At 49.4% G+C, this 27,916-nt stretch overlaps 9 protein-coding genes across 9 annotated transcripts; 3 read left to right on the forward strand and 6 right to left on the reverse strand.

Annotated features, from left to right (window-relative positions):
* Positions 1 to 46: 46 nt before the first annotated feature.
* Positions 47 to 1,685, reverse strand: HD556DRAFT_1522290 (uncharacterized protein; the record flags this gene model as incomplete). The annotated part of the gene is made up of 2 exons (XM_041309191.1): positions 47 to 1,414; positions 1,476 to 1,685. 2 exons carry the CDS (start codon positions 1,683 to 1,685, stop codon positions 47 to 49), a joined length of 1,578 nt encoding a protein of 525 aa, XP_041167471.1.
* Positions 1,686 to 3,116: 1,431 nt separating this feature from the next.
* HD556DRAFT_1223560 (RING/U-box) lies at positions 3,117 to 3,567 on the forward strand (the record flags this gene model as incomplete). The annotated part of the gene is made up of 2 exons (XM_041296892.1): positions 3,117 to 3,263; positions 3,403 to 3,567. 2 exons carry the CDS (start codon positions 3,117 to 3,119, stop codon positions 3,565 to 3,567), a joined length of 312 nt encoding a protein of 103 aa, XP_041167472.1.
* Positions 3,568 to 6,762: 3,195 nt separating this feature from the next.
* HD556DRAFT_1452183 (CHAT domain-containing protein) lies at positions 6,763 to 9,821 on the forward strand (the record flags this gene model as incomplete). Its single annotated transcript, XM_041308067.1, has 2 exons — positions 6,763 to 7,164; positions 7,219 to 9,821. The coding sequence occupies 2 exons, from the start codon at positions 6,763 to 6,765 to the stop codon at positions 9,811 to 9,813; spliced, it is 2,997 nt and encodes a 998-aa protein (XP_041167473.1). The 3' UTR covers positions 9,814 to 9,821.
* Positions 9,822 to 10,555: 734 nt separating this feature from the next.
* HD556DRAFT_1522291 (uncharacterized protein) lies at positions 10,556 to 11,710 on the reverse strand. Its single transcript, XM_041309192.1, has 3 exons — positions 11,377 to 11,710; positions 11,206 to 11,318; positions 10,556 to 11,154 (listed from the first exon to the last, which is right to left on the reverse strand). The coding sequence occupies exons 1-3, from the start codon at positions 11,550 to 11,552 to the stop codon at positions 10,733 to 10,735; spliced, it is 711 nt and encodes a 236-aa protein (XP_041167474.1). The 5' UTR covers positions 11,553 to 11,710; the 3' UTR covers positions 10,556 to 10,732.
* Positions 11,711 to 12,354: 644 nt separating this feature from the next.
* Positions 12,355 to 13,206, forward strand: HD556DRAFT_5774 (anaphase-promoting complex subunit 11). The gene is made up of 3 exons (XM_041310995.1): positions 12,355 to 12,608; positions 12,738 to 12,839; positions 12,904 to 13,206. The coding sequence occupies exons 1-3, from the start codon at positions 12,443 to 12,445 to the stop codon at positions 12,942 to 12,944; spliced, it is 309 nt and encodes a 102-aa protein (XP_041167475.1). The 5' UTR covers positions 12,355 to 12,442; the 3' UTR covers positions 12,945 to 13,206.
* Positions 13,207 to 13,230: 24 nt separating this feature from the next.
* HD556DRAFT_5761 (PSP1 C-terminal conserved region-domain-containing protein) lies at positions 13,231 to 16,010 on the reverse strand. Its single transcript, XM_041310993.1, has 5 exons — positions 15,951 to 16,010; positions 14,057 to 15,897; positions 13,899 to 14,006; positions 13,492 to 13,848; positions 13,231 to 13,433 (listed from the first exon to the last, which is right to left on the reverse strand). The coding sequence occupies exons 2-4, from the start codon at positions 15,808 to 15,810 to the stop codon at positions 13,689 to 13,691; spliced, it is 2,022 nt and encodes a 673-aa protein (XP_041167476.1). The 5' UTR covers positions 15,811 to 15,897; positions 15,951 to 16,010; the 3' UTR covers positions 13,231 to 13,433; positions 13,492 to 13,688.
* HD556DRAFT_5760 (Rgp1-domain-containing protein) lies at positions 16,011 to 19,425 on the reverse strand. Its single transcript, XM_041310991.1, has 7 exons — positions 18,589 to 19,425; positions 17,896 to 18,537; positions 17,665 to 17,847; positions 17,485 to 17,613; positions 17,141 to 17,437; positions 16,957 to 17,090; positions 16,011 to 16,863 (listed from the first exon to the last, which is right to left on the reverse strand). Exons 1-7 carry the CDS (start codon positions 19,010 to 19,012, stop codon positions 16,159 to 16,161), a joined length of 2,514 nt encoding a protein of 837 aa, XP_041167477.1. The 5' UTR covers positions 19,013 to 19,425; the 3' UTR covers positions 16,011 to 16,158.
* Positions 19,426 to 20,670: 1,245 nt separating this feature from the next.
* Positions 20,671 to 22,393, reverse strand: HD556DRAFT_1435540 (uncharacterized protein; the record flags this gene model as incomplete). The annotated part of the gene is made up of 12 exons (XM_041305447.1): positions 20,671 to 20,874; positions 20,929 to 20,980; positions 21,038 to 21,257; positions 21,317 to 21,451; positions 21,503 to 21,562; positions 21,817 to 21,830; positions 21,889 to 21,917; positions 21,979 to 22,017; positions 22,084 to 22,098; positions 22,146 to 22,165; positions 22,229 to 22,261; positions 22,321 to 22,393. The coding sequence occupies 12 exons, from the start codon at positions 22,391 to 22,393 to the stop codon at positions 20,671 to 20,673; spliced, it is 894 nt and encodes a 297-aa protein (XP_041167478.1).
* Positions 22,394 to 24,279: 1,886 nt separating this feature from the next.
* Positions 24,280 to 26,705, reverse strand: HD556DRAFT_6262 (uncharacterized protein). Its single transcript, XM_041311125.1, has 4 exons — positions 25,635 to 26,705; positions 24,878 to 25,582; positions 24,740 to 24,824; positions 24,280 to 24,687 (listed from the first exon to the last, which is right to left on the reverse strand). Exons 1-4 carry the CDS (start codon positions 26,610 to 26,612, stop codon positions 24,395 to 24,397), a joined length of 2,061 nt encoding a protein of 686 aa, XP_041167479.1. The 5' UTR covers positions 26,613 to 26,705; the 3' UTR covers positions 24,280 to 24,394.
* Between the last annotated feature and the right edge of the window lie 1,211 nt (positions 26,706 to 27,916).

Raw genomic sequence — 27,916 nt, forward strand, 5'->3', positions numbered from 1 at the left:
CCTCCTTCTCCCATTCCTCATCTTCCACTTAGTCCTCCTCCTCCGACTAAGGCTGTAGCTGCAGTAGAAAGTTTGGCCAAGAAGCTGCCTCGTCTGCAGAGTTTTCCCGCTCGATCAGCAGTTCGCTCCATGCCTTTTCTAATTGTATCCACGCCGAAAGACCATCGAAATCGAAACAATACTTGAGATCGGCTAGATTTGGAAACAGCACTGCTAGGAAGATGTGGAAACATGATGCTTCCGACACCTTCGAGTGTCCGACATGTAGTTTGCGGACGGCCGTCTGCGTGGTCCAAAGTTCCAGATTTCCATCCGGCGCACGGGGGAGTGTCGGAAAATGTGTGGCATCGAACATTAAGTGCAGGTCATGAAGCGACTTGCACCTGGTCGCTAATGAAAGCACAGGGGTCAAGGTGACCTGATATTCGCCAGGTACTTTTGAGGTGAATGTCAACGTACAAAGATCTGGCCAAGCAACTGCAACGTCCTCGATGAACGCGTCATCCAGGCAGTATTTTCCAATGTCAATGAATTTGACACTCGACAGCCTCCTGAACCGGAGCAAAGGTCGGAAAATAGAGGAATGGAGTTGGTCGTCAGGCCCAGGTTCCTCCGAGGGGTTTTCCGAATAGTCGACCACAGTGATATCTTCCAGGAATGCAAATGTTTTGCAAGACGTAGATAAGGATTCGATGACCGCGGTGATCTCGGCTGGTTGAGCAGTTGTGTAATACGAGATTTCGAGGACCGACAATCGTGGCATGGTAACTTTATGAAGGAAGGATATACAATTTTCCAAGCGGGCGCCAGGGAGATAGAGATGTTTGAGCGTACTCAATTCAAGTTGCATACCACCTGATGGTTGGAATGCCATATCAACTGACTTGCCCAAAGCCAGCGTAAGGGTATGGAGACTGCACAAATGCTGGATATTAGGAATGATCTGCTTCATCAGATCCATGCCGAGCAGGCCAATAGACAATCCATTCAGCTTCTTCGGCAGCTTAGGTACTTTGGAAGGACAGGCCGAAAGGTTGTGGGCACTGTGTAGCGATAGTTGCCGGAGGCCAGGCGCTTCAGTAAAAAGAGCATCAAACAATTGCTCTACCTCGTGCATCGGAGCGCCGGGCAGTACGTTAAATGTGAGGCTTTCCAATCTTGGCGAGAGGAACTGGCGGAGCAACGAGAGTTCTGCACCGAAGTTGAGTAAATGCCGAGATACTGTGTTGAGATGCAATGTGCGCAGTTGAGGGAACAACACAGCAGGCGGAAACAGTTCAAAAAGTTGCTGTAGGACCAAGCCACTTGGTTTCGGGGAACGACAAGTGTACCCTGTAAAGATAAACTCGCGTATCCTTGCCGCATTGATCCTGACACGCTCCCACTCCGTGGGCAGCGGTTCGCGGGAAAAAATCTGCAAATTGGAGTACAGTGAGCATTGTCCTGTCAAGACTCAAGTGGCAGACATCGCTCACAATAGTTCTACCGTACCAGACTGTCCAAGTGTCTTGCGGGAGACACTGGACGAGGGGTGTCAAATTGTCCTGCTGAGACCATAGCATGTCCAGAGCGAGATTTGAGAACGTGGAGCAGGTCATCGCCATGTTTAGCAAGTCCGGCTTAGAGGACTTGGCATGTTGCAGTATAGCGTAGACGATATCGTTGACTTTGAGAGCGTTATGCATGATGAAGAGCTGTTGGTAGCCCTCAATCATCTGCACGATCTTTTTTATATAACCAATCGTATCCACAAGTCCACAGGTCTTCAAGTCTTTAGTCTGGGCAGTATTCAGTTGTAGAGCTCACAGCCCCGTTGACTCTATCGGCTGCATTGTTGTGGACAATAGTTGACACATGAAATTATTACACTGGCACTGTGGACATTTCTCACCACTGCACAATGGTATATTTTCGCTAAATGCAGGATACTTACAATACGGTATTCACTGCGGGATCGCTGAAAGCAAGATAAGCGCACATAGCTGCCCACATCATCACGTGAAAGCCTCACCATCCATGGAGAGCAACTTTGAGACAGATGTTGAGCACTTGCTTTACTCAGCGCCTTTGGTGGTCCGAGCAGCAGTCAAAGAAATCTATGCCAGCCACTAGAGGTCCAAGCATAGATTCAATGTATTGACAACCGACTCTCGATTCAAGCACTAGTCGAGGCTGTTGAATAGGACATTTCTGGCAATAGCAATTTAGACGTGTCAAAAACAATGAATGAACGTGCACACTCAGAGTTAGGAGAATCAATGGCCTTATTCGTCCATAATCTGTTAAGGGGGACTAGTGCACATTGAGATTCCGTGTTGTGAACGTGTTACTAGCGCTGAACTACAAAACAATCTTGCATGGACGCCTCATCATGCATCACTGTTCACGCACATGTCGGATGCTGAGTAATAAGAATTGTATTCAGGATCCCAACAGGCCTTCCACTGACGTCCGAACTTCTGGGTGGGGCTATGTAACATTTTATGAATGTGCTACAGCAAAATTCCGAGGCTGAACGAACCGCAAAAAAACCTCAGCACCAAGGACAAAGCTGTAATCCACTGTTTCCGAGGCAGGTGGAGCCCAGTATCGACGTGAGACCCGCAGTAATTGCCAATGCCTCCAGGAGTGTCAGCAGATGGAATCACAACTTCCATATCTTGCTTCAGGAGGCTACAGCTGAACGTTCCATCCTTGAGACTGATCATGAAGCTTGCTAGCACACGATTAGTTAATACAAGTTGGATGTTAGAGCGAGAGATACAACCTCGAGCACCAATACTGTGTAAATAAATTATGCGTCCCGCGCCTTCAGGAATGCTGACCCTGATCAAAGAACACCATAATCAACGACCAGTTGTCCAATCTCCCCCATATGAAGTCCTCTAGATGCTCGTGGATTTGAAGCTCGGAATATGTAGAGTACGTGTGAGGATCAGCTCCAAGATCAGTGCACCAGGTCCCGGCCCCCGGGATTCGAGTTCATGTTGAGAGTCGAGTACTAGTACATTTTAATAATAGACTTATTAACATACCCACGACGCGTACACAATACCAAATAACCCCAAACCCTCCTCGGACGCTCCTGCATACTCCACACAAACCCATACCAGTCCATGAAAGTCCGCATCAAACACTGGAACGCCATCGCTCAATGGCGCTGGAACACAGGAAACACAAATCACAATCAAGACAACGAAGGCGACGTCTGTGGGATATGTCGCGTCCCATATGAGGGGTGCTGTCTGTCGTGTAAGATGACTGTCCTTTGAGTGAGTTCGTTTCGCTCCTTTGTAGTTTTGTCGTGCATGGTGCATTTTTTCCGCTCGTCACGTCCCCCTTCCATCTTTTCTTCGCGCAAAGTAACGACAACCCACCAATCTTAACTTTCTGTCACAACAGTCTGGGGCGAAATTCGAATGCAGTCACGTATTCCGCATGCACCGTTTTCTCAAATGGCTAGGAACGACTGCTTCGAAACAGCAGTGTCCTGTGGATCGACGTGCTTGGGGTGCGTGTTTATCTTATGTCTATATCGCCAGGCGAAACTGCAGTCGGTACCTTTAGTTTGCACGATACCTAGCAGCGTGCCTGCAATTTGCCGGGGTCAAGAGCATTGTTGGCACATTATGGAAGGTTGATGACAGTACTGTGCAGCGCATGGTCGAGGCGTTCTACACAAACTTGTGTGGGGATGGCAAGATGAATTCCAAACGAGCTGCCCAAGCGCTGCACCGAGCGGTCCAGTCGTTGGCCAGTGACAAAGATATACCCTTGGCCCAGCGAATAGTATCCGTGCATATTGGCATATAATCGATTCCGTGCGTCCCCCCACCTTGTTGATCAAAGCATTCTTGAGACAACTGACGACTTCGCATCTAGTGATGGCCACGCAGAACTTGTCGCCAACGACTTTGATATCTGAGACTCCGAGACTTTATACCTCCACGATATTTACACCTGATTTTGACTTCCATCTTGTACTTTCCTTTGTTGCCTCGTAATGGTTTGTGAGTAAGAAGGAAGTTGCACAACACTGATCTGGCATGACACCTCATGTGGCAAAACACGTACGATTTACGGTCAACGTGATAGTCGGGTGTCTGAATTGCGTGAGGGCATTGAATGCACTTATACTTAACATGCAAATGCCAAAATCCAGTGCTTGTGAAGATCTTCACCCCGGCTGAGTATTCAACATTTCCGTTCATTGCTTAGCTTTAAAGACATTCATTGATTTCTGACACAGATTTCTGCCTTCTCATGCAACTTACTAATAATACTATTGTCTGACAGCAGTAGTAGTAGGATGGCCAGTCCTAGTCATTGCAGGCGATGACAATGAGCCAGTACTTCGCAACTGATACGAGGCCTGGGAGTCCTTGTGAATGCTCTGCAGCTACAGCCTTGCGGCTGCTTTAATCAATATTGATTTTGCTGTGCAAATCTGATGCACAATGCACATTGTAAATGAGGCTATGAGTCGCTCGATGTTCTCAGCCTTTCTGCGAGTTGCTTCTGTCCTGTTCATCGGCGGTGCACGATGTGTATGCCACGCGCGTGCTGTACTTCATTCTTTTATAATCCTTCAGGACTTTACAGGTATTGCAGTGATTCGTGACCTCCAGCATCTCAAGTGTTGGTTTTAGTTTGAATCCACCCTTCGTCATATGTCAGGATTCTTCACTGGCCATTTCAGTGACTGCCCTTCACCCTTAAGAGAGGGCACGAACCACCAAGAACTCTCCCAGGACATAGGACAGATCAACCTCATGATTAGTGAAACACTGCAAGTTGTCGTCAATAGTATGTCTCACGTTTATCTTCATGTAGCATGTACCGATGACTTCCGACATTTTATTTCCTCATTAATCTCGTATTTGTGTCCGCCACAGACACCGTGCCAGACCCGCTCGATGATACCCTCCAAGCCTCAGTTGGGGAGCCAGGCCAATCAGAACAGCCACGGGATCCGGGAACGACAAACCTTGCGTTCAGTGAAACACCACAAGTCGCCACCAACAGTATGTGCCATCTACCTTCACTTAGCACATGTCACCCGTGATTTTCCCTGACAGATTCCATGTCGGACCCACTCGATGATACACTCACAGCCTCGAGTGAGAAGTCCAGTTGCCCAGAACACATCCAGGATTTGGGAGAGATAGGCTTCAGTGGAGTGCAACAAGTCGTTATTACTGGTATGCAATATCTATCTCCGCTCAGCTCGTAATGACGATTGTTCCCAAGCCATGCATGCAACTGATCTCGCTCTTGGTCTCCGACGGATCCCTGCTGGCTTCCATGTGGTGGTCAAGGCTGACGGTGCTGAATACCAGACAAGCAACGAATCTGTCAACGTAGACCAGGCTGTCGTGGAATGGCACGAGCGCATTGTTCTGTAAGTCATCCTTGACCCCGTCTGTTCTGCAGGAATTGAGAAAGACTGTAGGCCGTGCGATCCATCTTTTAAAGTTAGGGTCAGCGTGTATGCCTCATTCGAATCGGGTCCCATGCTCTGTCACGGAGAACTCCTCCGCACGTTCGAGATCTCCGTCGGAGAATTACTGGATCGCACCGAAAAATCGCTTCGTCAGTATCATCTACCGCACATAACGCCTAACAGATGCTAACGAGGGTCGCAGCCATAATCTTTCAGCCAAAGCAGGGGGAAGTCATATCCGCTTGTACTTCACTGTTCATGAGAGTGGAGCAGCAACTTTCCGATCAAAACGACGCCGCAGTTCTTTGCCCCCTCACCACTGTAAGCGATCCATGCGATCTGGCATTCTGATGCTGAGAGCTGTCCCATGTAGCTTGCATCCCGCGATATGAATGCGTTAGCACTAAGGACGGATGCGGGACATCGTCTTCTCGCACAATACCATAGGACGCAGAACAGCGGAGATCTCGAACAATCCATAAAGTACTTTGAACGGGCCTCGGATTTGTGCCCTGTGGATCATCCCTACCGCTGTAGGGATTCATTTCTGGCTGGGCTTGTAGAGACTGTTTTTACCTTACCTTATGTTGGCACTTTTGTAGCTTACATAAGCAAGTTATCTTTTCACCAGTTACCAGTAGGAGTCAGAGTCTTCAGTAGTTTTCTATCATATTTCCTCTTCTCTGAACCTTGAGCCTGGTCCAGAAACCCTTTAGGGTCGAATAGCAGCTAGGTTCTGCAAGACCCAACATTGTTCAGACTCACTCTCTGAATTGTTGTACCTTCACCGCCCTGCAGCTCTGTCCAATCTAGCTACCGCAAAGTTTGCTAGTTGCCAAGCTGATGGAAGATACCTCGACTTCGACATCCCTATCTCCCTTTTTCAAGGCGCACTCGACTCGCATCCCACTGATCATCCAGACCGAAGCGTCACCCAGCTCCATCTTGCCATTGCTCTGCTCTCGCGGTTCGCGAAACGGGGATTTCAAATGGATGCTGTTGCAGCTGAAGAATTGCTGAGCGAAGTGCTCGAGGTCTGCAATGCCAACAGCCACATCTACAGAGCAGCTTTGATTACAGTGGAAACATGGGCTCTGCATTCCGCTGGAAGGATTGATGGAGATGATCTTGAGCAGGAGCGGCCTGCCCCATCCTTGCTTCCGTTATCGCCGAATCAACTTGCTGATCGAGTACAGTGGTGTTTGCAGAGAGATGAGCCCGGTGCCTTGGATGAAGTGATATCCCTTCATTACGATGCACTCAGATACTACAACACTGGGCATGCTCTCTGAGGGCAATTGCTAGGTAATCTGTCTCTGATGCTGGGAACTCGGTTCGAGCGTCGAGGCAACGACAAAGACTTGGATGAGGCTATCGAAGTTCAGATGGAAGCACTGGCTTTGCACCCGGTCGGTCACATAGATCGATCCAAGTCATTGAGCAACCTCGCGAATGGACTCTCCTCCCGCTTTGACCACCGAGGGAACGACGAAGACTTGGATGAAGCTATCGCGCTTGACAGAGAAGCACTGGCTTTGCACCCGGTCGGTCACACAGATTGGTCCATGTTATTAAACAACCTCGCTGTTCGACTCTCCTGCCGCTTTGACCATCGAGGCAACGAGGAAGACTTGAATGAGAGTATCGCACTTCAGATGGAAGTGCTGGCTTTGCGCCCGGTCGGTCACACAGATCGCTTCAAGTCATTAAACAACCTTGCTGTTCTACTCTCCTCCCGCTTTGACCACTGAGGGAACGACGAAAACTTGGATGAGGCTATCGCACTTCACAGGGAAGCGCTGGTTTTGCGCCCGGTCGGTCACACAGATCGGTTCAAGTCATTAAACAACCTCACTATTCTACTCTCCTCCCGCTTTGACCATCGAGGCAGCGAGGAAGACTTAAATGAGGGTATCGCACTTCAGACGGAAGCGCTGGCTTTGCTCCCGGTCGGTCACACAGATCGGGCTGGATTATTAAACAACCTCGCTGCTATACTCTCCTCCCGCTTTGACCACCGAGGGAACGACGAAGACTTGGATGAGGCCATCACACTTCACAGGGAAGCGCTGGTTTTGCACCCGGTCGGTCACACAGGTCGGTCTGCGTCATTAAACAACCTCGCGAATCGACTCTCCTCCCGCTTTGACCACCGAGGGAACAACGAAGACTTGGATGAGTCTATCGCACTTCACAGGGAAGCGCTGGCTTTGCTCCCAGTCGGTCACACAGATCGGTTCAAGTCATTAAACAACCTCGCTATTCGACTCTCCTACCGCTTTGACCACCGAGGGAACAACGAAGACTTGGATGAGGCTATCGCACTTGACAGGGAAGCGCTGGCTTTGCTCCCGGTCGGTCACACAGGTCGGTCTGCGTCATTAAACAACCTCGCTGCTCGACTCTCCTCCCACTTTGACCACCAAGGGAACGACGAAGACTTGGATGAGGCTATCGCACTTCACAGGGAAGCGCTGGCTTTGCGCCCGGTCGGTCACACAGATCGGTCTGGGTCATTAAACAACCTCGCGAATCAACTCTTCTCTCGCTTTGACCGCCGAGGCAATAGAGAAGACCTCAGCGAGTCACTAGAGAACCTACGCTGTGCATTGACCATGTTGACGCACCATAATCCTCGTCAATTACTAGTCCATGAGTCGCTAGCTAGGCTTCATCTCTCATCCCATCATTCAGGTCTTGACGGCAGCGGCGTGGGCGGAAATACAGACAGTCTGAATGCTGCCATGCATCATGTCAAGGCAGCAGCAAATCTTGTTTCTGGAGGCTTGCTATCTCGCCTGTGGGCAAGTCTAAGTTGGGTGCACCGTGCTAGTCAATATTCGCATGGCACTCAGCTGGAGGCTTATGCGACCTCTCTGCAACTCTTGGACACTTACATGTCTGTCACAGCCTCTGTATCGTCTCGTCATAATGTCATGATGGAATTCCCACGCATGCTTGCTGTGAATGCTGCTTCATGCGCTCTTGGTAGTGGTGATGTGGGTCGCGCTGTTGAGCTGTTGGAGCAAGGCAGGACTATCATCTGGACCCAGATGGCACGACTGTGCACGCCTCTCGATAGCCTCCAGACTTGCGGCGATCATGCGCTGACACTGATGAAGAGATTCAGAGAACTCAGCTCCCTTCTTGATAAATCACCTGCGACTCATTCAGAAGGCACCCGAAGAGTTGATGCTGAAGCAGAAGAGACGCGGTACAGACGTCTAGTGAAGGACTGGAATGGAACTGTAGAAGAGATCCGGAAGATCGAGGGCTTCTCTCGCTTCCTACTTCCCCCCTTATTCTCCTATCTCCAAGATGCAGCTCGCGATGGGCCCATCATCGTACTCATCGCAAGCAAATTATCTTGCGATGCCATCATTATCCCACACAAGCAACCTCCCACTAGCATCGAACTACCTACCAATTTGCAGAAACTCACCGAGTTGGTACTCGCATTCCAAGAGGCAGTTCCTAAAGACGCCGGTCCTAAAGGGAACCAGCGAGCGCTGATGGAAGCTTTGAGAGAGCTGTGGGACGTTGTCCGCCCAGTGGTCGAAAATCTGTGTGGAATCGCACGAGAAGGTTCTCGAATATGGTGGTGCCCGACGTCTGTCTTCAATTTCTTGCCGTTGCACGCTGCTGGCGAATACAGGAAGGGTGGAGAGTCCGTCTCACGCCACTACATTTCTTCATACACGCCATCGCTCACCGCGCTGATCAATGCTCGCGCAAGTCACGACAGGTCCCCATCGGTGCCCTTTGTCGCCATTGGTCAGAATCGCCCAGCCGGTGCCTCGTTCAATTTGGATGCTGTAGAGCCTGAACTGGAATTAGTGCGAAGACTTATGCCCGCTCCCCCAACTGTTTCGTTCTCCAAGATAACCAGCGTTGATGCCACGAAATCGAAAGCTCTCAGCGCATTGCAAGACAATACTTGGTTCCATCTCGCGTGTCATGGAACGCAGAGAATGGACGAACCCTTCAAATCAGCCTTTCTTATGCGCGACCAGCCGCTTTCGCTCCTCGATATCGCTCAAATGGATCTGTCTCGGCATCAATTTGCATTTCTTTCTGCCTGTGAAACTGCAGTCGGTACCTTTAGTACGCCCGACGAAGTGATACACCTAGCGGCCGGCCTGCAATTTGCCGGGGTTAAGAGCGTTGTTGGGACATTATGGAAGGTCGATGACAGTACTGTGCAGCGCTTAGTCGAGGCGTTCTACAAAAACTTGTGCGGGGATGGCACGATGAATTCCAAACGAGCTGCCCGAGCGCTGCACCGAGCGGTCCAGTCGTTGGCCAGTGACAAGGACAACAAGGACATACCCTTGGCCCAGCGAATAGTATTCGTGCATATTGGCATATAATCAATTTCGTGCGTCCCCCCACCTTGTTGATCAAAGCATTCTTGAGACAATCTGACGACTTCGCATCTAGTCATGGCCATGCGGTACTTGTCACGAAAGACTTGCAATATTTCAGACTTGGAGACTTTATACCTCCACGATATTTACACCCGATTTTGACTTCAATATTGTATTTTCCTTTGTTGCCTCGTAATGGTTTGTAGGTAAAAATGAAGTTGCACAACACTGATCTGGCATGACACCTCATGTGGCAAGACACGATTTACGATGGACGTGATAGTCGAGTGTCTGAATTGCGTGAGCGCGTTGAATGCACTTCACCTTAACCCAGTGCTTGTGAAGAGCTTCACGAATCACCCCGGCTGGGTAGTCGACATTTATGTTCATTGATTTCTTACACAGATTTTTGAACTGCCATTCAGTACAAGTCAAGAGAGGGGTTATGCAATCATTGCTCGACAGAACTCTCCGCCCGGGGCACAGTCTACGGAGCGAGATGCACAAAAGGCTATAAACGTCGCAAATGACACGTTGTATGTGAAGTGTCCGCCATTTTGTACTTGGTGACAGCAAGAGAGCTTTGAAGAAAATGCTACAGAATGCTATCTATGCGTTGCTGTTAGTTTTTCATAGTGGGAAAGAAATCAGATTAATTGCTAGTCAACGGAGTAAATGAACAGTAAAAATGTTTGGTGCTATTTGGGCTGAATAGTGATGTTCCGGCCCGGCTTAGGCTCAAAGCCCCGGCTTAGGCTCGGCTTCGAAGGGCTTAGGCTCACAAAAATTCAGAGCCTAGGCCGTGAGCCCAAGCCAGCCCAAAGCCGGGGCTTGGGCCCAACCAGGCCGCGGCTTTTGGAAGCCAACAGATGCTCATTAGTGTAGGCTAGTAGTAACAAGCAACAGCGTGAATACAACGTATCTAAACGTCCATCTCAACATCCGACACGTCCTCGGCATCATCACCCAAAAGCATCATGTCCCAAGCTTCTTCTCCATCCACAACATCACCAGTCTCTGCGTCCGCTTCCGCTTCTTCGTCATTGTCGTCCAGGTAATCCAACTCAATGAGAGATGATGGTTGAGGCTCCCGGAACAGAAGATCGTGTCGTAGCGCACATTTCACAGACGGCGCTGATGGTATGGGAGAGGTGGGTGGAGATTGCGTGATTTCGGTAGTGGATGAAGTGGAGGTATGTTCAGCAGCACATTTAGCAGCCTCCGCAGCGTGGAACTCGTTAATTGCCTTGGTTTGGGATGGCAGTGCTGCCTGCTCGGCATGCTGAAGAAGGGTGGCTGTAGGTTTCGTTTTGCGCACGGGACGTGCAACACGGTGCTCGGCATCTGTGTTTGTCATGGGTGGGTAGCAGGTAGGGATGTTAGAGGGACACGTACCAACATAAATCGATTGAAAGATAGTACTGGGTGCGCAATCACGCAGACACTTGTGAAGGCGAAGCACAAAAGGCTTTAAATTTACTAAAAATATCAATTTGCGCAACTGAAACCTGGTAGAGTGAGTTATGTCAAACTCGCAAAGCACAGGACATAGTGCTGGCAGCTCACCGTGGCTTTTCCGTAGCAACAGACAAGAGATAAGGCCTTGAAGGAGGGTGAATTGCTGGATATGTTGGACAGTGCAGGACCATCTGAGTTGAAGCTGATAAAGTGATGGAAGTCAGAAGCTTAGAAAGACAAAAATAGAGTCGGGAAACGTACCTCCGGTGAGTGCCACTGAACATGCCAAAGCCACGGCTTAGGCCGCCGGCTCAGGCTTTTCGAAACTCAAGCCCAGGCCCAAGCCTTCCTCAGGCCGTGACTTAGGCCTGGGCTGGGCCCGGCTTATTTGGGCCCGGCTTGGGCCGGCCCAGGGCCTCAAGCCGAGCCGTGCACATCACTAGGGCTGAAAACCTGAAGGGTTTTTCGACCCGAAACATCGTGCGCGAAAGTGATATGAAATGAACACGTGTTTGCTGCTGAGAAGGGCCCGGGAGTGGTGGGCGGGTGCGACGAAATGAGAGTGGAGTCGAGGAGTAGAGAATTCGAGGAGTACTGTCTAGTAGTGGTAAGAACTACGAAGCAAGAAAGATGAAAGTCGCAAAAGCTGTGTCCTCCAATTCTACATTGGTTCTCGTGCCTCGAACATATAACAATTATAAACCACCCAGATGCACCGAAGGAGCTTAGACAGAAAGCTTTAGATCCTAGTACAAGTTGGATGTTAGAGCGAGAGATACAACCTCAAGCTTCAGGCTTCAAGTACCAATACTGCATATGTGAATTATGCGTCCCGTGCCTTCAGGAGTGCTGACCATGGTCAGAGAACACCATAATCAACATCCATGAAGACAGGGACAGGACGAGGACCAGTTGTCCGATCTCCCCCATATGAAGTCCTCTAGATGCTCGTGGATCTAAAGCTCGGAATATGTAGAACATGCGTGAGGATTAGCTCCAAGATCAGTGCACCAGGTCCCGGCCCCCGGGATTCGAGTTCATGTTGAGAGTCGAGTACTAGTACATTTTAATAATAGACTTATTAACATACCCACGACGCGTACACAATACCAAATAACCCCAAACCCTCCTCCTGGGACGCTCCTGCATACTCCACACAAACTCATACCAGTCCATGAAAGTCCACATCAAACACTGGAGCGCAGTCGCTCAATGGCGCTGGAACACAGGAAACACAAACCACGATCAAGATGACGAAGGCGACGTCTGTGGGATCTGTCGCGTCCCGTATGAGGGGTGCTGTCCGTCGTGTAAAACGCCGGGAGATGACTGTCCTTTGAGTGAGTTCGTTTCGCTCCTCTGTGCGTTTGTCGTGCCTCGTGCATTTCTTCTGCTCGTCACGTCCCCCTTCCACCTTTTCTCGCGTAAAGTAACGACAACCCACCAATTTTAACCCTCTGTCACGACAGTCTGGGGCGAATGCAGTCACGTATTCCACATGCACTGTTTGCTCAAATGGCTAGGAACGGCTGCTTCGAAACAGCAGTGTCCTATGGATCGACGGGCTTGGGGTGCGTGTTTATCTTATGTCTATATCGCCAAGTCTGGCTGACGCGTTACATTTGCAATTTGTAGTCACTGCTGAGCGAAAAGCGAATGAGCTGCCTGCGAGTTAGATGTTGGCGGGTCCATTCTTAAGTTAGCAGCGGGTCCGCCATTGAGTTAGCAGCGGATCAACCTCAAGTTAACGGCTCAACATTGATTGTGCGATCATGATTGCAATCATGAACGCTCTTATTGGATCCTGATAGTGATCTCGGTCCCGACCCCACATATCCTACCCCTGTATCAACATACGGACGCATTGTATACATTTTCATTGACGATTCCCGCCTCTATGCACATAAAGAAGCACCACAATATATATTTTGGATTGATATACGATACTAATACAAGGCGTCAGGCCATTTCTCATCTCCATCCCCCTGCTCCCCTCCAAACAAACCCCATCAAAAGGCAGAAAAAACCTCTACACTAACGTACACACAACCAAATACGATACAAAAGCGAAAACCAGAACATGAACATGAACGAACATGGTTCCATAAATAGCTTGAACTTGAACTTGAGCATGAAACAAATGAAAGAACCAAAAAAAAAAGGTTCTAGATGTGCGATGAAGAGTGTGGATATTGCATATCTAGATCATACATAGATACATACATTTCGTGAGATTGGCTGGTGTCATGTGATCGTGATGGTTGCGTAGTGTGGTTGGGATTGGGATTCCGTCCTGCTCTTCTGTTCCTCTTCCGTCGTTACTTGTATAGATGTGAGGGGAGCAATTACTGCTCGTACCCTCCTGGGCCTTGTAAAGAGGCCATCCAGATCCTTGTTTTATACAACCTATAGATAATTCGTTAGCAGGCGAGCGAGTAAAATATGCATAGCGGGCAAGACATAGAGATAGGCGCAGCATGTAGCAGGGAAAAAAAGACACACCGGAATAACTCCCGGACAAGCTCCCGAAAATCAATTCGTTTTTCAGCGATAAAGTAGAACGTGAGTTTACGTCGGTCCCTGCAGTGTGTCAGTCCTCTTGGGTCCTATGAACGCCAAACGGCACGCACCACTGATACTCCGCATCGATAACCTCCATAGGAAGTTTCTTCTGCCGAACTTTACTCTGACACAATTGCAGCGCTTTAACTTCATCTTGCATCTTGGTCACTAAATGTCTGTCGCCCCATCAGCATCCTCCCTAAGACTAGGCAATGGAAACACGTACTGAGTATCGCTAGCCTGCGCCTTCCCATAAATCATCTTCGGATTAATATCCTTCTTCCCCGTCGCTGCCGCACCCCCAGGACTCATCGCCTCCCCTGCCTCCCTCTCCCTAACCTCCCTCTGAAACGCCTCCACCTCCTTAAGCGTGATACTATCATTAACAACCTTGCCCAAATCCTTCCCTCTGTCCGCTTCGACGATCACCAAATCCCCAACCCTGATATCTTGGCTTAAATCAGTGAGATAGAAGAGGTCCGTACGCCCCGCTTTGAATTCGACGATGAAGAGCGGCCAGGAGGCTGGGACGCTGCTTAAAGGGAGACCCTTGCCTAAATCGCTCAAGGGTGTTTGCTGCGTTTGACTGGCGTCGGAGGGGCGCCGTTGCATTTGATGGTAATACGGGCCTTGTTGGGGCTGGATGGGGCGGGAGGTAGTAGTGGGCGAGAGCGGGCCTTGGCGTGCGAACCCAGCGCCATTGTTCTGCATAGGGAGGTACTGGATGCCCTGCCCTGGGATAAACCGGGCCGTAAGCTGCTGCTGACCGTACTGCGCCTCCAAAATCTGCTGGTCAAAATGACCCCGAGGGGGACTTGCACCTGTGGAGAGTGCGCTCTCGCTTGGAGACCCGAATTGTTGGCGGGATGTAAAGCTCGTGCCGGATGGGATGTTGAGGTGATAGGGGGATACGCGGTCTGCAGAGGGTGGGCTGCGTGGGTAGATGGGGAGGGAGGACGGTTGGCTCGTGGTTGATGAGCTGGACGGCGCACCGGGCTCTTTCATGCTCAGCATACCGAGATCAGCAGCTAAATCATCATCCGAAAGCATAAGACCGCCTCTCCCTCCAAATGGCTGTGCATTAAATACGCCAGGACGACCATGACCATGGGTCTCGTCACCGGGGCTTTCAGGCGCATTAAAGCCGACGATAGTAGGCCTGCGGGGCTGAACGACACTAACACTGTGTCTCCGACTAGTAGTGCCACTTCCACCTCCGCCGTTCTCGTCTTTTGGAGGGTTCATACCTGCCCAAAGTTCTCGGAATGCTGAGCCGTCGTCTAGGAGGATCTGGCCGACATCACGAACAAAGGGGCTCATATTGGAGACGTCGATGGTGTTCCTGTTCGGATAGCCGTTATCGGCGAGGGGGGACCTGCCCATGGCGCCGAGGCTCCCGTAGCGACTAGACGCGGGTGGTTTAATCTCTCCGTACCTAGCAGATGGAATATTGAGCGGGTTTGAGTTGTGAGCCGAGTCTGGCCAGAGGTGTGAATGCTGATACGGGGATTGAATTGAGGTGGGGCGGGTTGTGGTGGTAGCGAGGCTTTGAGAGCGGCTGCGGGTGAGATCGGGGGCATAGGAACGGCCACGAGATGAAGTGGGTAGGTAGTGTTCGTCATCATGATGGTCATAGGTATCTGAGAGTGCTTCAGATTCGTCGTCTTCGAAGGTCGACTCGAAGTGGGATTCGCGGAGTGCGGAACTATAGTTTGATTGAGGGTTTGAAAAAGAGGAGCTACGGGTTGGTACGCTCATTGGGAGACCTGTTGTTAATGTCCTGGTTGGTTGTTGAAGGATACGTGGTGACCAAGGAGATGATGAGGACGAGGGAGATGAAGGAGAGTTTTGATTGCGTAGACTTGTGAGGTTTGCCCTTGGCGGTTGACTTGTCGCTCGTTCCCTGCCAGAATTATTTGGGTCTGGGTCAAGGAAACGATGCCTGCGATTAAAGTCGTCGTTTTCAGGCAGATGTTGCATGACAGCTGGCGGTGGCGAGAGCAGCTGGCGAGTTCGTACGACAGCTGGCGGCTGACGGGGACTTTCACTAATTATTAGTTTCTATCACTACATCCTTCCATTTAACTAAATCTCTATGATAATCGCTGAAACTCACTCACCTAGCTCTCTAGTATGCTCTAAACACAAAAACCGAGTTCAAGTTACAAGGAAAGGCTTGGGTTCCGTCACGAGCTCACCACCATTTTTTAATTAAAATAATATCATACATACAAACAAAAAAAAACCTTTCGATAAATATCCGCCGATGTGTGGGGCAATACGGATCCTTCCGCGGAATCTAGATCACGGATCTCGATCATACCTAGGTCACACCTCGAACACAACGTCAACAGCGCTGAACGCTGTGTTACCAGGCCAAACCACCACTGGTACTTCACACTCCACGATCTCAACTTGCACATCTCTCCAATCACCCTCCTCCTGCTCCCCTTCCTCCTTCTGAGCAGGAACCTCAGGCTCTTCATCATCATTAATGTCATCCCCATCATGATACTCTTTCTCCCCAGTCCCGAGGAACGAACTCATGAGATACGAAGTCCAGCTCTGCTGCTGTGCTTGTTTGCCGACTTCTTTCGCACCGCTCCCAGGCACCTCTTGCTGTTCCGGAGCGATCCCAACGGGCGCACGCCATGCACTTCCCCACGAAGTAGGCGCGCCATCCCTCGTTAACCCACGCACCCGTGCGTTCGGCGCTGTAACGCCTACTAGTAGTGTCAGGTGTACTTTCCACGTCAACCCCCCTATCTTCCCAGGTCCAGCCCCAGCCACGGTTCCGTTCCCAGACAAGGACCCATTGATATGGCCGTTCCCAAGCAAAGGAGGAGATGAGAGCACGATTCCGAATGTGGGAGATGCGTCGCTGGGTATATCAAGTGCGAATGTGGTACGAAGGGTACTGCCTGTGAACGAGGCGTGGTGTTCTGCGTGAACGCGGCGTGTAGTACTTGTACTCGTGTCTGTGGTTCCTAGGGAGGCTGGGAGGCTTTCGTTCGTTTCTAGCGTTGCACTTAGCTGTCAAAAGAACCGAGAATGATAAGCCAATACAGCCCTCGAAATTGAGAAAAAAATGACGCAATCAAGACCAGCCAGGAACAAACTACTCACCGAAATTACCTTCCCCCGTCCCTCCCGCTCATTAATCTCCACAATGCCCAAAACAGTCTCCCCAAGCCGATACGCGCTTTTTGTGAATGTGAGAATAGCCACTTTGACCCCATCTTTTGTCACGTCGTATGAGACTGGCGGGGTGTTAGTAGTTCGCATAGAGCGAATCACGCGCTGGACGTGCCTTTTTTGGGATTCCGGGTTAAGATCTCGACAGCTTCTCGACATCCTGTCAGTTCTCCCTCTCCTCCCTCTATCTCTGTTTCGCGTTCTCTTGCGAATGCTCTGAGAGGATCCGAAGTTGCTTGACTCCCACTCCCAGAAGCAAGCCCAGAGGAGGAAGAAGGTACACTTTCAGGCACGCTCTCGGCAGGCTCCTTAATCCTCACACCCGTCGACCCCTCCGCAGGGAAGGTCTCGAGTAGCCTCTCCCCGTAGGCGCGGAGGTCATCAAGGGAGTCACAAGGTGATGTAGTCAGTGCTATCTCCCATTTAATTATGTGATGCATCGAAGATAAGAAGACGCACAATGTTTCGACGAAGAAGAGGACGAGTCTTTCTTTGCATCTCCACATGCGCTGCCTAGCTCGATAACTTTTCCACCGTCGTGTTTACGCACGGGGAGGAGGAGGTCGTAGGGGCTTTGTGGTTTGCTGACTGCATTGATTGGTGAGCGTCAGGTTGAAGTAAGGAAAACGACAGACTCACCGCTGACCCAATTATACACCCTGATAGGGACTTTCATTACCCTGCTCACTGTCACGCCGGTAGAAGGAGCTTCACCGCTATCGCCTCTCCGGCACGTACCGACTGTAAGTTCGTATGAGAAGCGGATCATGCGGCCCTTGAATGTAGGAGGGAGGGAGGAGGGTAGGGGAAGGGTGTATGTATCTATTGTGCATCAGCATGATTACACAAAGAAGAGGTAAGGCAACTCACAAGTCCTACTTTCTCCAGGACCCAAGGCGAGATCGACAGCTAGCATGGCAGGTTGTACTTCGAATACAGGGAGCGGCATCTCCTCTTCCCCTTCTTCCACAGGGTTCGCTGCTCCAACACTCAATCCCAAACCAACATTTGCAGGAGACGTATCACTTTGTGAACTGAGGGAAGGGGCTCTTGATCTCCCGAGCGTAGGAGTATAACTCGAAGGACTTAATAGACTTAATAGGGAACCCGTAAGACTCGTAGAACGCGAATGGGACCTGCGGGTACTGGCGATGTCCATGCTTCCGCCTCCCAATACAGGTTTTTTGAGGAGATGTGCGCGAAGATTAGACAAGGCTGCTGGTGTACTTTGTGGGAGGATGTGTGCTGTTCCTGAAAGTTGGGCATATGAGTAGAGGAGGAGGGCTGTGTCTTTGGGGATAGGTTTGGTGTATGAATGAGGATGACCATGACCGAGTGCCTGAAGCGATGGTCTACGAGGGGGGTATGAGTGGGTGGGCCCTTCTGCTATTGTGTCGAGCGTGCTGGTCTGGGGTTGTACTACTTCGGTTGACTGGAGGTGACCGTCCAATACTGATTGTTTGCGTGCATGTGGATGGTTTTGGGGAATAGTGAAGGTTGTACGTGGTGTTACTGCGATCACTTTGAGCTAGTCAAGGACGATGACGATGACGAAGGACTTACCTTGATCTACTTCATAAGCTTGTACATACTCTTCACTAGCACTGCGCTTGGCCTTCTCCAATGCACTACGCCTTGCTTCGAGCACTTCTTTGCCTTTCCCTTTGACATCGACTGATCCATTCCCAATCAATCCCTTTCTTCCCTCTTCACCAATTCCACTTCCAAGCGCTTTAATGAAATCTGGTGGACGTGGGCTCAAGCCAGGAGAGGTAGGAGGCCTGGCGAGGGGTGCCGAACTTATAGAATGGGCATTTCGTCTATGCGATTTCTGAACTGGTGCAGATGCCGGTACTAGTGGTGTGTTGTTTGGAGAGGGTGTACGTGTATTGGTGAATGTGATTTCGACGGTGAAAGGTTCACCAGCAAAGTATGCGCTTTGGGTTGGGGATACTTTGACTTTGATGGAGGAGTCTGTCGCGTCCATGGTTGTCTGGGTTGGTATGTCCTGAGCTTTATTTAAATAAAAAGGCTAATATGAACGATATGAACGAGGGAAAGAAAGCACGTTAGGGTATTCTCAAGCTTCCACACATATGAGAACTCATCCCAGGCGAGGTGCCATCACACCGATTCATGCGATGTCTAGTGTCAGTGCGCTGTGCAGCCTGTGCTCTATACCCACAGAATCTTATCTCGTCCATAACTACTTTCGCTCGCGTTACCCTCCCTTGACAACTACACTTTCCAAGCCCGGGGACGGATCGTACAAGTATAGTACTTGTGATATATATTGTGTATCAGGTTAAATCTTTGTCATACAGAAGTCAAATGCCTGATGAGCATCTCAGATACGATTAGAGTTTCGGTTGCTTGCGACTGTTTGGCTCTACCTGTTGGTCTCGGTTGATCGATCGGCTTTAAGTTAACCACGAGTTAGTAGGTCTTACCTTTCACCTCCTTTTCGTGTCGACAGCGATTTTGTCAAACAACGAGTATGTCGCCGCTCATCGTGAACGGGGACCTGACCCCGGGCCCATCTTCGCTCAACAAGCGCATCATGATCCTACTTGTTAAGGCACAGTACTCCATCTCATATTATATCTCCGCCGTGCTCGACATAGTGTCACCTTTTTGATATGCATGCCGTGGTGAGCGACGTATAGGACTGCTCCTAACACCACCATTCTCAATTTCAACCTCGTTTTTTTTCAACGCCCTAGTGCACAGCTTTTGTTCAAATTCTCTTTCCCGAGGACCATTCACTTACATCACTAGCAGCGACGTCCACCAGCGTTGTCGTTCGACACACCTGGGGCCTCATGGGCTTGTCGGTTTATCCCACTAGCTCATGGAGTCGTGTGACCAATAGCTAGTCCAGGCAAGTCGAAAAGGGCGCTTTAACGACACTCATCCATTTCAGACATCAATACCAATACTTTGTACCAGAGGTCGGATCGACCCATCCGTTGACTACAAACTCGGCCTCAGCCTCATCTCCAAGTCCATACTGAAATTATCAGAATGGGCATATGAGATGGGCTTGATGCATTCATGCTCACGTCCGCGAGAAAGATCGATCTTTTTCGCCGGATTTGTTTTTTTTTTGGAAAGACCGCGGTGTTTGCGCCATAGTGAAGCTGGGGAGTTGACTTCATGCGAATGGCTTCCGCGGGATCAAACCCTGTGCAGCTGAAGAGGATTCGCAGAGGATGTGATGACTCGATATATACTACTTGCGCGGAATCAAGCGTGCTCACATCCTCGCGAAGGCGATCGGAGGATGGTGATTTTGTCGTGTCTGGATTAGAGTTATCTGAATGTGATTAGCCTAAGTTGGACTCGGTCGGCTTAAACTTGAACGTTGAACCACCTTGACAGTGTTAGGTCCAGACTCCCTAGAACTTTGGCCCGAAGGTATGAAGACACTGCTTCTTAGCTTCACCAAATAAGCCTTGGGGTGAGTGCCAGCGCCTGGTCAGTCACATTTACTATTGGGTTTCCCAAACATGGCGAGTCTATTTCTCATACATGATTGAAAATACATATCAGTTAGTACCATGGCGAAACTCCGAATCCAAACGGCATTCTCAACCTCCCTGCAATACAATGCCAAGATAACAATGTCATAGAGTATTCCTCATACTACATGCCGCTATCAGTCGATGCGAGTGTGCACTCCTGGAATGCAACCGTAGTCATGGCAGTTGCTCCTTCGGAGTCATCCACAAGCCTAGTGCCGTGTTCTCGAACGCTAAGGACGAGGCGCGGTCCCAGCAAAAACATCTGCAAGAGCGCGGAAACTAGCGCAACAGCGTAATAAAGCTCAGCTCCTGCAGAACTTCCGCTCTGCACAATCGAAGAGCAGTCAGATGGATGCGAGTCAGTAACGGATGGGCCCACCGGTAAATTTGGAGAGATGAAGCTAATGCGGAAGGAAGCAACGGCAGCAAAGCTGAAACATACAGAACATCAACGTTGAAACGATAAGGAGCTCAAGTCATGAGCTCACCTTGCAAAGTAAAATACATGACTTTTTATTAACACCGTGAAACAGTCCTCAATAATCGACCCTGTCGATAGTCGTTCGCGGAAATGCTTTATAGCAATACGGACTGAAAGATACAACGCGAGGGCTTCCCATACGGTGCCGAGTACCCAAGTGACGGCTGATAGAAGAAGGCTATTCCCCTCGTAATTGCACTGATAAGTACCGGAGAGGATGAGCTCCTCTGTTATTTGTCTTGTAAGCCTGACTCTCTGAAGTCCTTCGTGCATTACCAAAGCTTACCTCCTGTAATATGTGTGCTTTGTATTACCGTGATTACTGCGCTAGTAGTCGTCACGGTAAGGAAAAATACAACGAGGAAGATAAGCATCTTTCTCGATCGCTGATACATGGCATGCAACCGAGTAATCATGATCACTGGCAAGATATTTCAGAGCATTAGCAATGTATTAAAGCTAAATAACTCACCACCCAGCATGATGTTTGCGATTGTAAACATCCACCATTGTTCGAAATCAAAAACAGTGCCTGAAACACACAATGAGCGATGGGCATTGTAGGGGACTAAGTCCAATCTCACAGCTATTCGAATGTTACATTCAGTCAACAATGTCGAGAAAATCACTCACCCCTACGAGAGAATCGTGAGTTGGACAGTAATGGGACGCATTGCTCGAATTGCTCGGATCACTCACATCATCTGACACGTAGAGTGTCGTGATACTTGCTAGATGACATAGTTTAGTACATGTCAGAAGATACTGGGAGTGGGAGAGACACACCGGGTATATCGAAGCTGGTTACGAGAGATGGCTAATTAGCACAATGCTGACATGTTGGCCTCGCAAACATACACAGCGTATATTATTCCACCATAGCGCAACTGGAATGTTGTAAGGTGAGCGCACTTGCCAAATGAAAATTAAAATTGGTAAGGTACGTACAGCAAGATATAAGACGCTCGTGACGGACCAGCGTCGTTTCTATTTCGAATTCATATCGGAAATCATCCAGTTGTCCTTAGACTTCTAACATAACACTGTGCTCACCCAGACTAGTTCAAACTACAAAACCGTTAGCAATGAGACAACAATGACATCGACCTACATACCTCTTGTTCGAATGTCAGTGCTTGGGAGTAGCATAAAAACATCAGCAACTTCCTCGGTAACTAGTAAGCCATGTCCTGCTCACCCCAATCGTATATCACCACAACAGTGGATGCAACTGGGGAACCGATTACTAAAACGTCGATGATAGAGCCAACAACCGACTTGCTTACGAACCTGTATAATAGCTTTCAACGCGATAATATTGGATATACCACCAGAAGTCGGGACTATTTGAGACTATGGTCATATTGAAGGAGAGTGGGGTCGGTGGATGGCGACTCGAATAGTGAGCACTAATAACATGTAGATTTAATATACTAGTAGATCGCGGGGCCCGACTTGATTGAATTTCGGCTAGTTCTCGCTGTGGGCGCGATATAAAAACACCGCGTTTCAGAAACCCGTTAAAAGTTACGGATTTATCCACGATTGTACTCGATGCCGTTTTTCGAGAGCTTCTTGTAACACGGATCAGGGAAATGCTGTAAGATCATTATAGGCGTGTAATAACTTGAAGAACCTGACAGTTTGTTTCACGAACTTGCATAATAGCTATCATCCCGATAAATTCTGTTGGACAACTACGACCTAGGCCCTAGTAGGATCCTTTGAGAATGCCGTCCTATTTGAGGGATGGTGTCAGTGTGTGGCGAAGTCTCCGACGGTGGTCGTCTAATGATGCTGTCCTATGATCGGATCATCCAGGACTTGAATAGGCTGCGCATGCAGTGAGTTTATTGTTGTATGAAATCAAGGTGAAGTACTAACCTATCACTACTGTCTTGAAAGTAGTATTCGTGTTGTAGTTCGTTGTCAGGGATAGCAGGACTCGAGTTTTTATCAAGGCTGTTCTCGAGAGGTCCTTGAGTTCGCCGCGTCAGCGGAATAATCAATACATTGTCTAGATCGACCAGGCTACTCCAAGTCCCACCACCGGAAACGTTGACAGCAGAGACTTGGAACATCTGCAATCGAATTTGAATTGAATTAGATGATAAATCGATGATGACCGGTAGCCCTCGGAGTCTGAGGCATGGCCGCAAGGCTCCATAAATGAAGCTTATCCTCGACAGAAAGATTCTGGTTCACTCTTTGGCCTGCCAGTAGCCTAGCTGTCGAAAGCGATTTGATTTGGTGGTAACCTCCGGAGCAGGTAGCAGACAGCCTAAGCGAAACCAAACATCAAGGAAATGCCGGGTCAACAACCTGAAGAACTTCTTGAGATAGTACACAGCAAATAGCTCTAGTAAGGCGGGCCATAATAAAAGTATTTTTTAATCTCTTCGTGGACGAATCCGATCGCGAGTAATCATAACATTCATTCCCAAGATACGTGAGCAGGCAAAGAATCTTATCATCAAGGATTATTCAGTAAATACAAGATGACGTAGAGTAGGCAGTGCGAGTCAGGAAAACAAGTAATGCAGATATCCGAGTCAAGTATGATTAGTAAACTGATGAAGTTAGCGGTCTCTAAAAGTCGAAATTTGTTTCGCTGTCAGCATCATATTTGCCAATGATGACTGGGACGTGGGTCATGATGAGATTAGTGGTGAGCGACGGAAAGTGGTCCTTGTTGATGGTATTGTGGCAGCGTGAGTCTCGCGAACCTTTCTGATGACATCGTAGCGTCACGGATATTGTTGTGTCATGGAATTGAGTGTTGGCTGTCGTGAGCATCGTGAAATGGTGTGTCTGAGTGTCGTGAATGGTCTTGCTTGCCAGTGGCGTGGAGTTAGTATCGTGATGCATGTCATACTCTTCTGGTCAGCTTGTCGCCTATGTTGGGCACGTCTGAAATGTCGTGAACTGTGGTGATAGGCGTTGTCCGTCGTAAGTATCGTGAAATTGAGTGTCGTGAGTGGTCTTGCTTGGTAGTGCCGTGGCATTAGCATCGTAATGCATATCATTAAATGGTCGTGATGATGTCGTACTCTTCTCGTCAGCTTGTGGCCCGTGTTGAGCAAGTCTGGAATGTCGTGAACCGTGGTGATAGGCATTGTCTGTCGTAAGTATCATGAGGTGGTCGTTGTCTGAGTATTGTAGTGTCGTTCATGAGGGTGGTCTCGCTTGATAGTGTCATGGTGTTGGTATCATGATGCATGTCACGATGGCGTCGTATTTTCTCGTTGCTATGTGACCTGTGACCTTGGCGGGCTATCGCAGTGTTCGTTGTCAGTAGGCAGAAGTTGTCAGTGTTGTAGGTATTAGTGAAGCCGCAGCGGAGTGGCGTTAAACGTTGAAGGTGTCAGCAAGTGTCTCGTCGGGGTAGCAAAGGTGGAAAAGTGGTGGTAGCTGGAATTGTGGCGACGACTGCATTTGTTCGATGGCGAAGTGACGCAAGACGGGCCTTGATCCGCGAACCAGGCTCTAAAACATAAAATGATTCGAATGTAAGAGGGGGCTGCGATCCTGGCGACTTCCGGTGGTTGCCGACCAGCATCGAGGTGAGCCCCACCTCCGCCATGGCAGTGACCCAGCTGTCCATGAGGGATGATTGATCGACACAAATCTGTTTGCAGACTTGCGCAAGGTGGCCAACTAGTAGTACCGAAATCAATAAGCAATTACAGTACGAAGAGGAATGACTGACCGATCCTGTGGGCGTGTCGCCGGAGGCGAGAACGCACGATGCTGTGGCAAGCAGAGTCCATTCGCAAAGATCTAGCAGGTTTGCGCTAATGACGTATGATGAGTGATATACCAAGCCTGACAATGAATATGCCCGTACCTTCTGCTGCTTCAGTTTATATGGGCGCGACTTCTCAGGAAGCGCTGTGAGAGGTAGAGGGATGAGTCGATCAGCGGCATATTTAGTAACGAGTATCAGGGGCTTTAGCCAGGAGGCAGCAGCCTTGGTCTTGTGAGCAAGCACGTCAGTGGGTCGGGCGGATCCAGAAGGGTTAGCGTCAGTTTTGGTACACAACGACATTGGAAAGCTATCGAGTGGAACAAGTGGCCGAAAGGTTGGCGGATGAGAGGGAACATTGCGGATGGCGAGAGCATTTTCGACAGGCGGAGCATTTTCGATAACAAGATCATTGTCGGCGATAAGAGCTGGCGTGCGTGGGGATATGGTGTCGATGTGGTGTTCGACGTCTTTGGTGTCTAATGCTTCGTCAGTGCCAGTGAAGACGCCCTTCAAGTGTACGAAGGTATCCGTGGGGACTACGGATGGACTGCTGTGGAGGGAGTTAGTGGTCTTCATCGTCTGAAGCAAGGCATCTGTGAGGTGTGCGGATCCAGGAACAGAATGGCTAGCAGTACACGTAGGCGTTGTCTGGCATTTGTCGACTAGGACAAGTGGCCGAACATACGGCATACAGAAGGGGCTAATGATGTCGATAGTTGTGCTTGGAGCTGGGGCATCAATGCGGACATTATCTGTAGTGTGCGCTGGTGCTAGCACCCCAGGCTGTGGCATAGCGTAGTTGTCCTGGAGCGAACCGAATGTTAGGCAATGTCAAGTTAGATATGATGCCTCGTACCTTGTCAGAGAAGATGTCCTTTGAGTCATCATCACAGGCTACAAGGGTAGCATCTGATGCGATAGAGAGGCGCTTACAATTGCTGAAATGTGACAAATCGAGGGTAGTAGTGATGTCGTTGGGTGTTGGTCTGAATACAGGTGACGATGATAATGAAAATAGTAGCAAGACGTCCTTCAAGCGGTCGTCGTCGCAGGCTACCAGGGCAGTATCTGATATGATCGAGAGGTCGAGAGTAGTGATGTTGTGTGACATTGTCGATTTGAATACAGGTGACGATGACAATGAAGATGGTAGCAAGACGTCCTTCGAGTAGTCGTCGTCGCAGGCTACAAGGGTAGTATCTGATGCGATGGAGAGGCGCTTACAATTGTCGAAATATGGCAAATCGGGGGTAGTGATGTCGTTGGGTATTGTTGATCTGGATACAGGTGACGATGACAGTGAAAATGGTAGCAAGACGTCCTGCAAGCGGTCGTCGTCGCAGGCTACCAGGGTAGTACTTGATGTGATGGAGAGGCGCTTACAATTGCCTGAATATGACAAATCGAGAGTAGTGATGTTGTGTGACATTGTCGATCTGAATACAGGTGACGATGACAATGAAGATGGAGATAACGGTAGAAAAGACTTCTGGGCTGGAACTGGCAACACGAAATTTGCGGGCGGGTGACGATCTGGAGTACCTTGATGTAAATTGCACGTCGGGCACGCCGTTCCCGGCAGCCTTGGTGGTGCATCGGGAACGTGCTCGCTAGTGGAGGGTGCACTGGTATTGTTGCTCAGATACATTGAAGCGGCCTCGTCAGCGGCTAGGATCAAGATAATTGTCGACTTGAATGCCGACACGACGAGGCCGGCGGTACCCTTCCTTGGTCCAGATCGGATTGGACGGAGAACCGTTTCCTCGAAGAACGATACCGAGATTAAGGCCGTAATGGTGAAACGTGAAGCAACGTAGAAGGTAGTAGAAATCATAATGTTGGCGGAATATCGTTGAATGTGGGGTGTGCTGGCAAGATATTCGACGGGGTGACTCCAGGATATCCCGCGATATTTATACCGGTTACGAATATTTGTGTGTGCTTGCCTGGATAAACACGACGCGTCAGTCACGTGTTAAAAAATCAATATATGTTTTGCATACCAATTCTGATGTCATTTGCAACAAAATGTGTGAAGAAACACGGAAGCTAAAAATGTTCCCAAAATCTGGTTAGTTGCGTACTGGAAACCCGTGCAAGAAACTTTACTGTCTTCTCATAGGGTGAGTAACACAAACATGCTCGTAGTTCAAAATTACTTCGTGAAGGTCTTAAGCGAACCCGCTGATTCGCTGACGAAAAGTTCACATCACAGCGGGTGTGATGGTAAACTCAAGCCTGGGTATCTGTTGATAGCAAGAGTTTGCAAGTTACGAAGGAACCACGGAGAGAAACCATCCGGCCTCAACGATGAGCTGAGCCACGTCTGAGTGCGTTCTCGCAACTAGCTGTGGTGTGTCCGCATGGCCGGTCGTCTACACCAGTCAGGATTGCGTATAGATGATCTTGAGGGTGTTTGCGTCCAAGTATGAATCACCGAGGGGGACGTGCCCTCGGCTAGATGACTCCAACAGAAGATCAAAAGCGCATGGTATGAGGCAGGAAGGATCCTAGGGACATTACATTCTTGCGCGAGGCTTATGACCTCCAGAGTACATTTTAGACCGATCTACAGGAGAAAAGGGAAGCTCACTAGCGGCATGAGAGAATGCAGCATAAGTCACTTTGGTGAAGTCTTGGGGCTAGGCAGAAACAGCTGTAGCTGATGTGTGCTCCACTGACGGAAGTCCGCAATGTCATATTTGTTGGAGAGTCGTAGGGCTCCAGCTATGGTATCAAAGACGACAGTGAGGTTATTGAACTTCCTGGAGACGTGGTGATATACAATTATAGTTTGACGGATAAGAAGATGGCTTACTCGTGTTGGTACAGCCATGTCAGGATTAGCCAGTTATTCGCGGAATTTTGCGACAAAATGATCAGACGACACTCATGTATTCTCTCGATGTCGGCCGGCTACAGAAGTTCGAGCATGTCCGCAAAAATTTCAGAACATATGAGCATTCCATGATTCCCCTTCGACACCAATCAGTGTCCCCGTCGGAAACCAAAACTCCGACTGCTCAATTAATGATTCGGATGCTCTGCAGTGGCTCGTGCGTTGTCGTTTCACTGGAGGAGGCGATGCCTGCATATCCTTGTCGGCACTGTGCATCATTAAAGAGTGATTAGTTTGAA

Source organism: Suillus plorans, assembly GCF_016647745.1.
Source record: "Suillus plorans strain S12 chromosome Unknown HD556scaffold_1, whole genome shotgun sequence".
Classification (NCBI taxonomy): domain Eukaryota; kingdom Fungi; phylum Basidiomycota; class Agaricomycetes; order Boletales; family Suillaceae; genus Suillus; species Suillus plorans.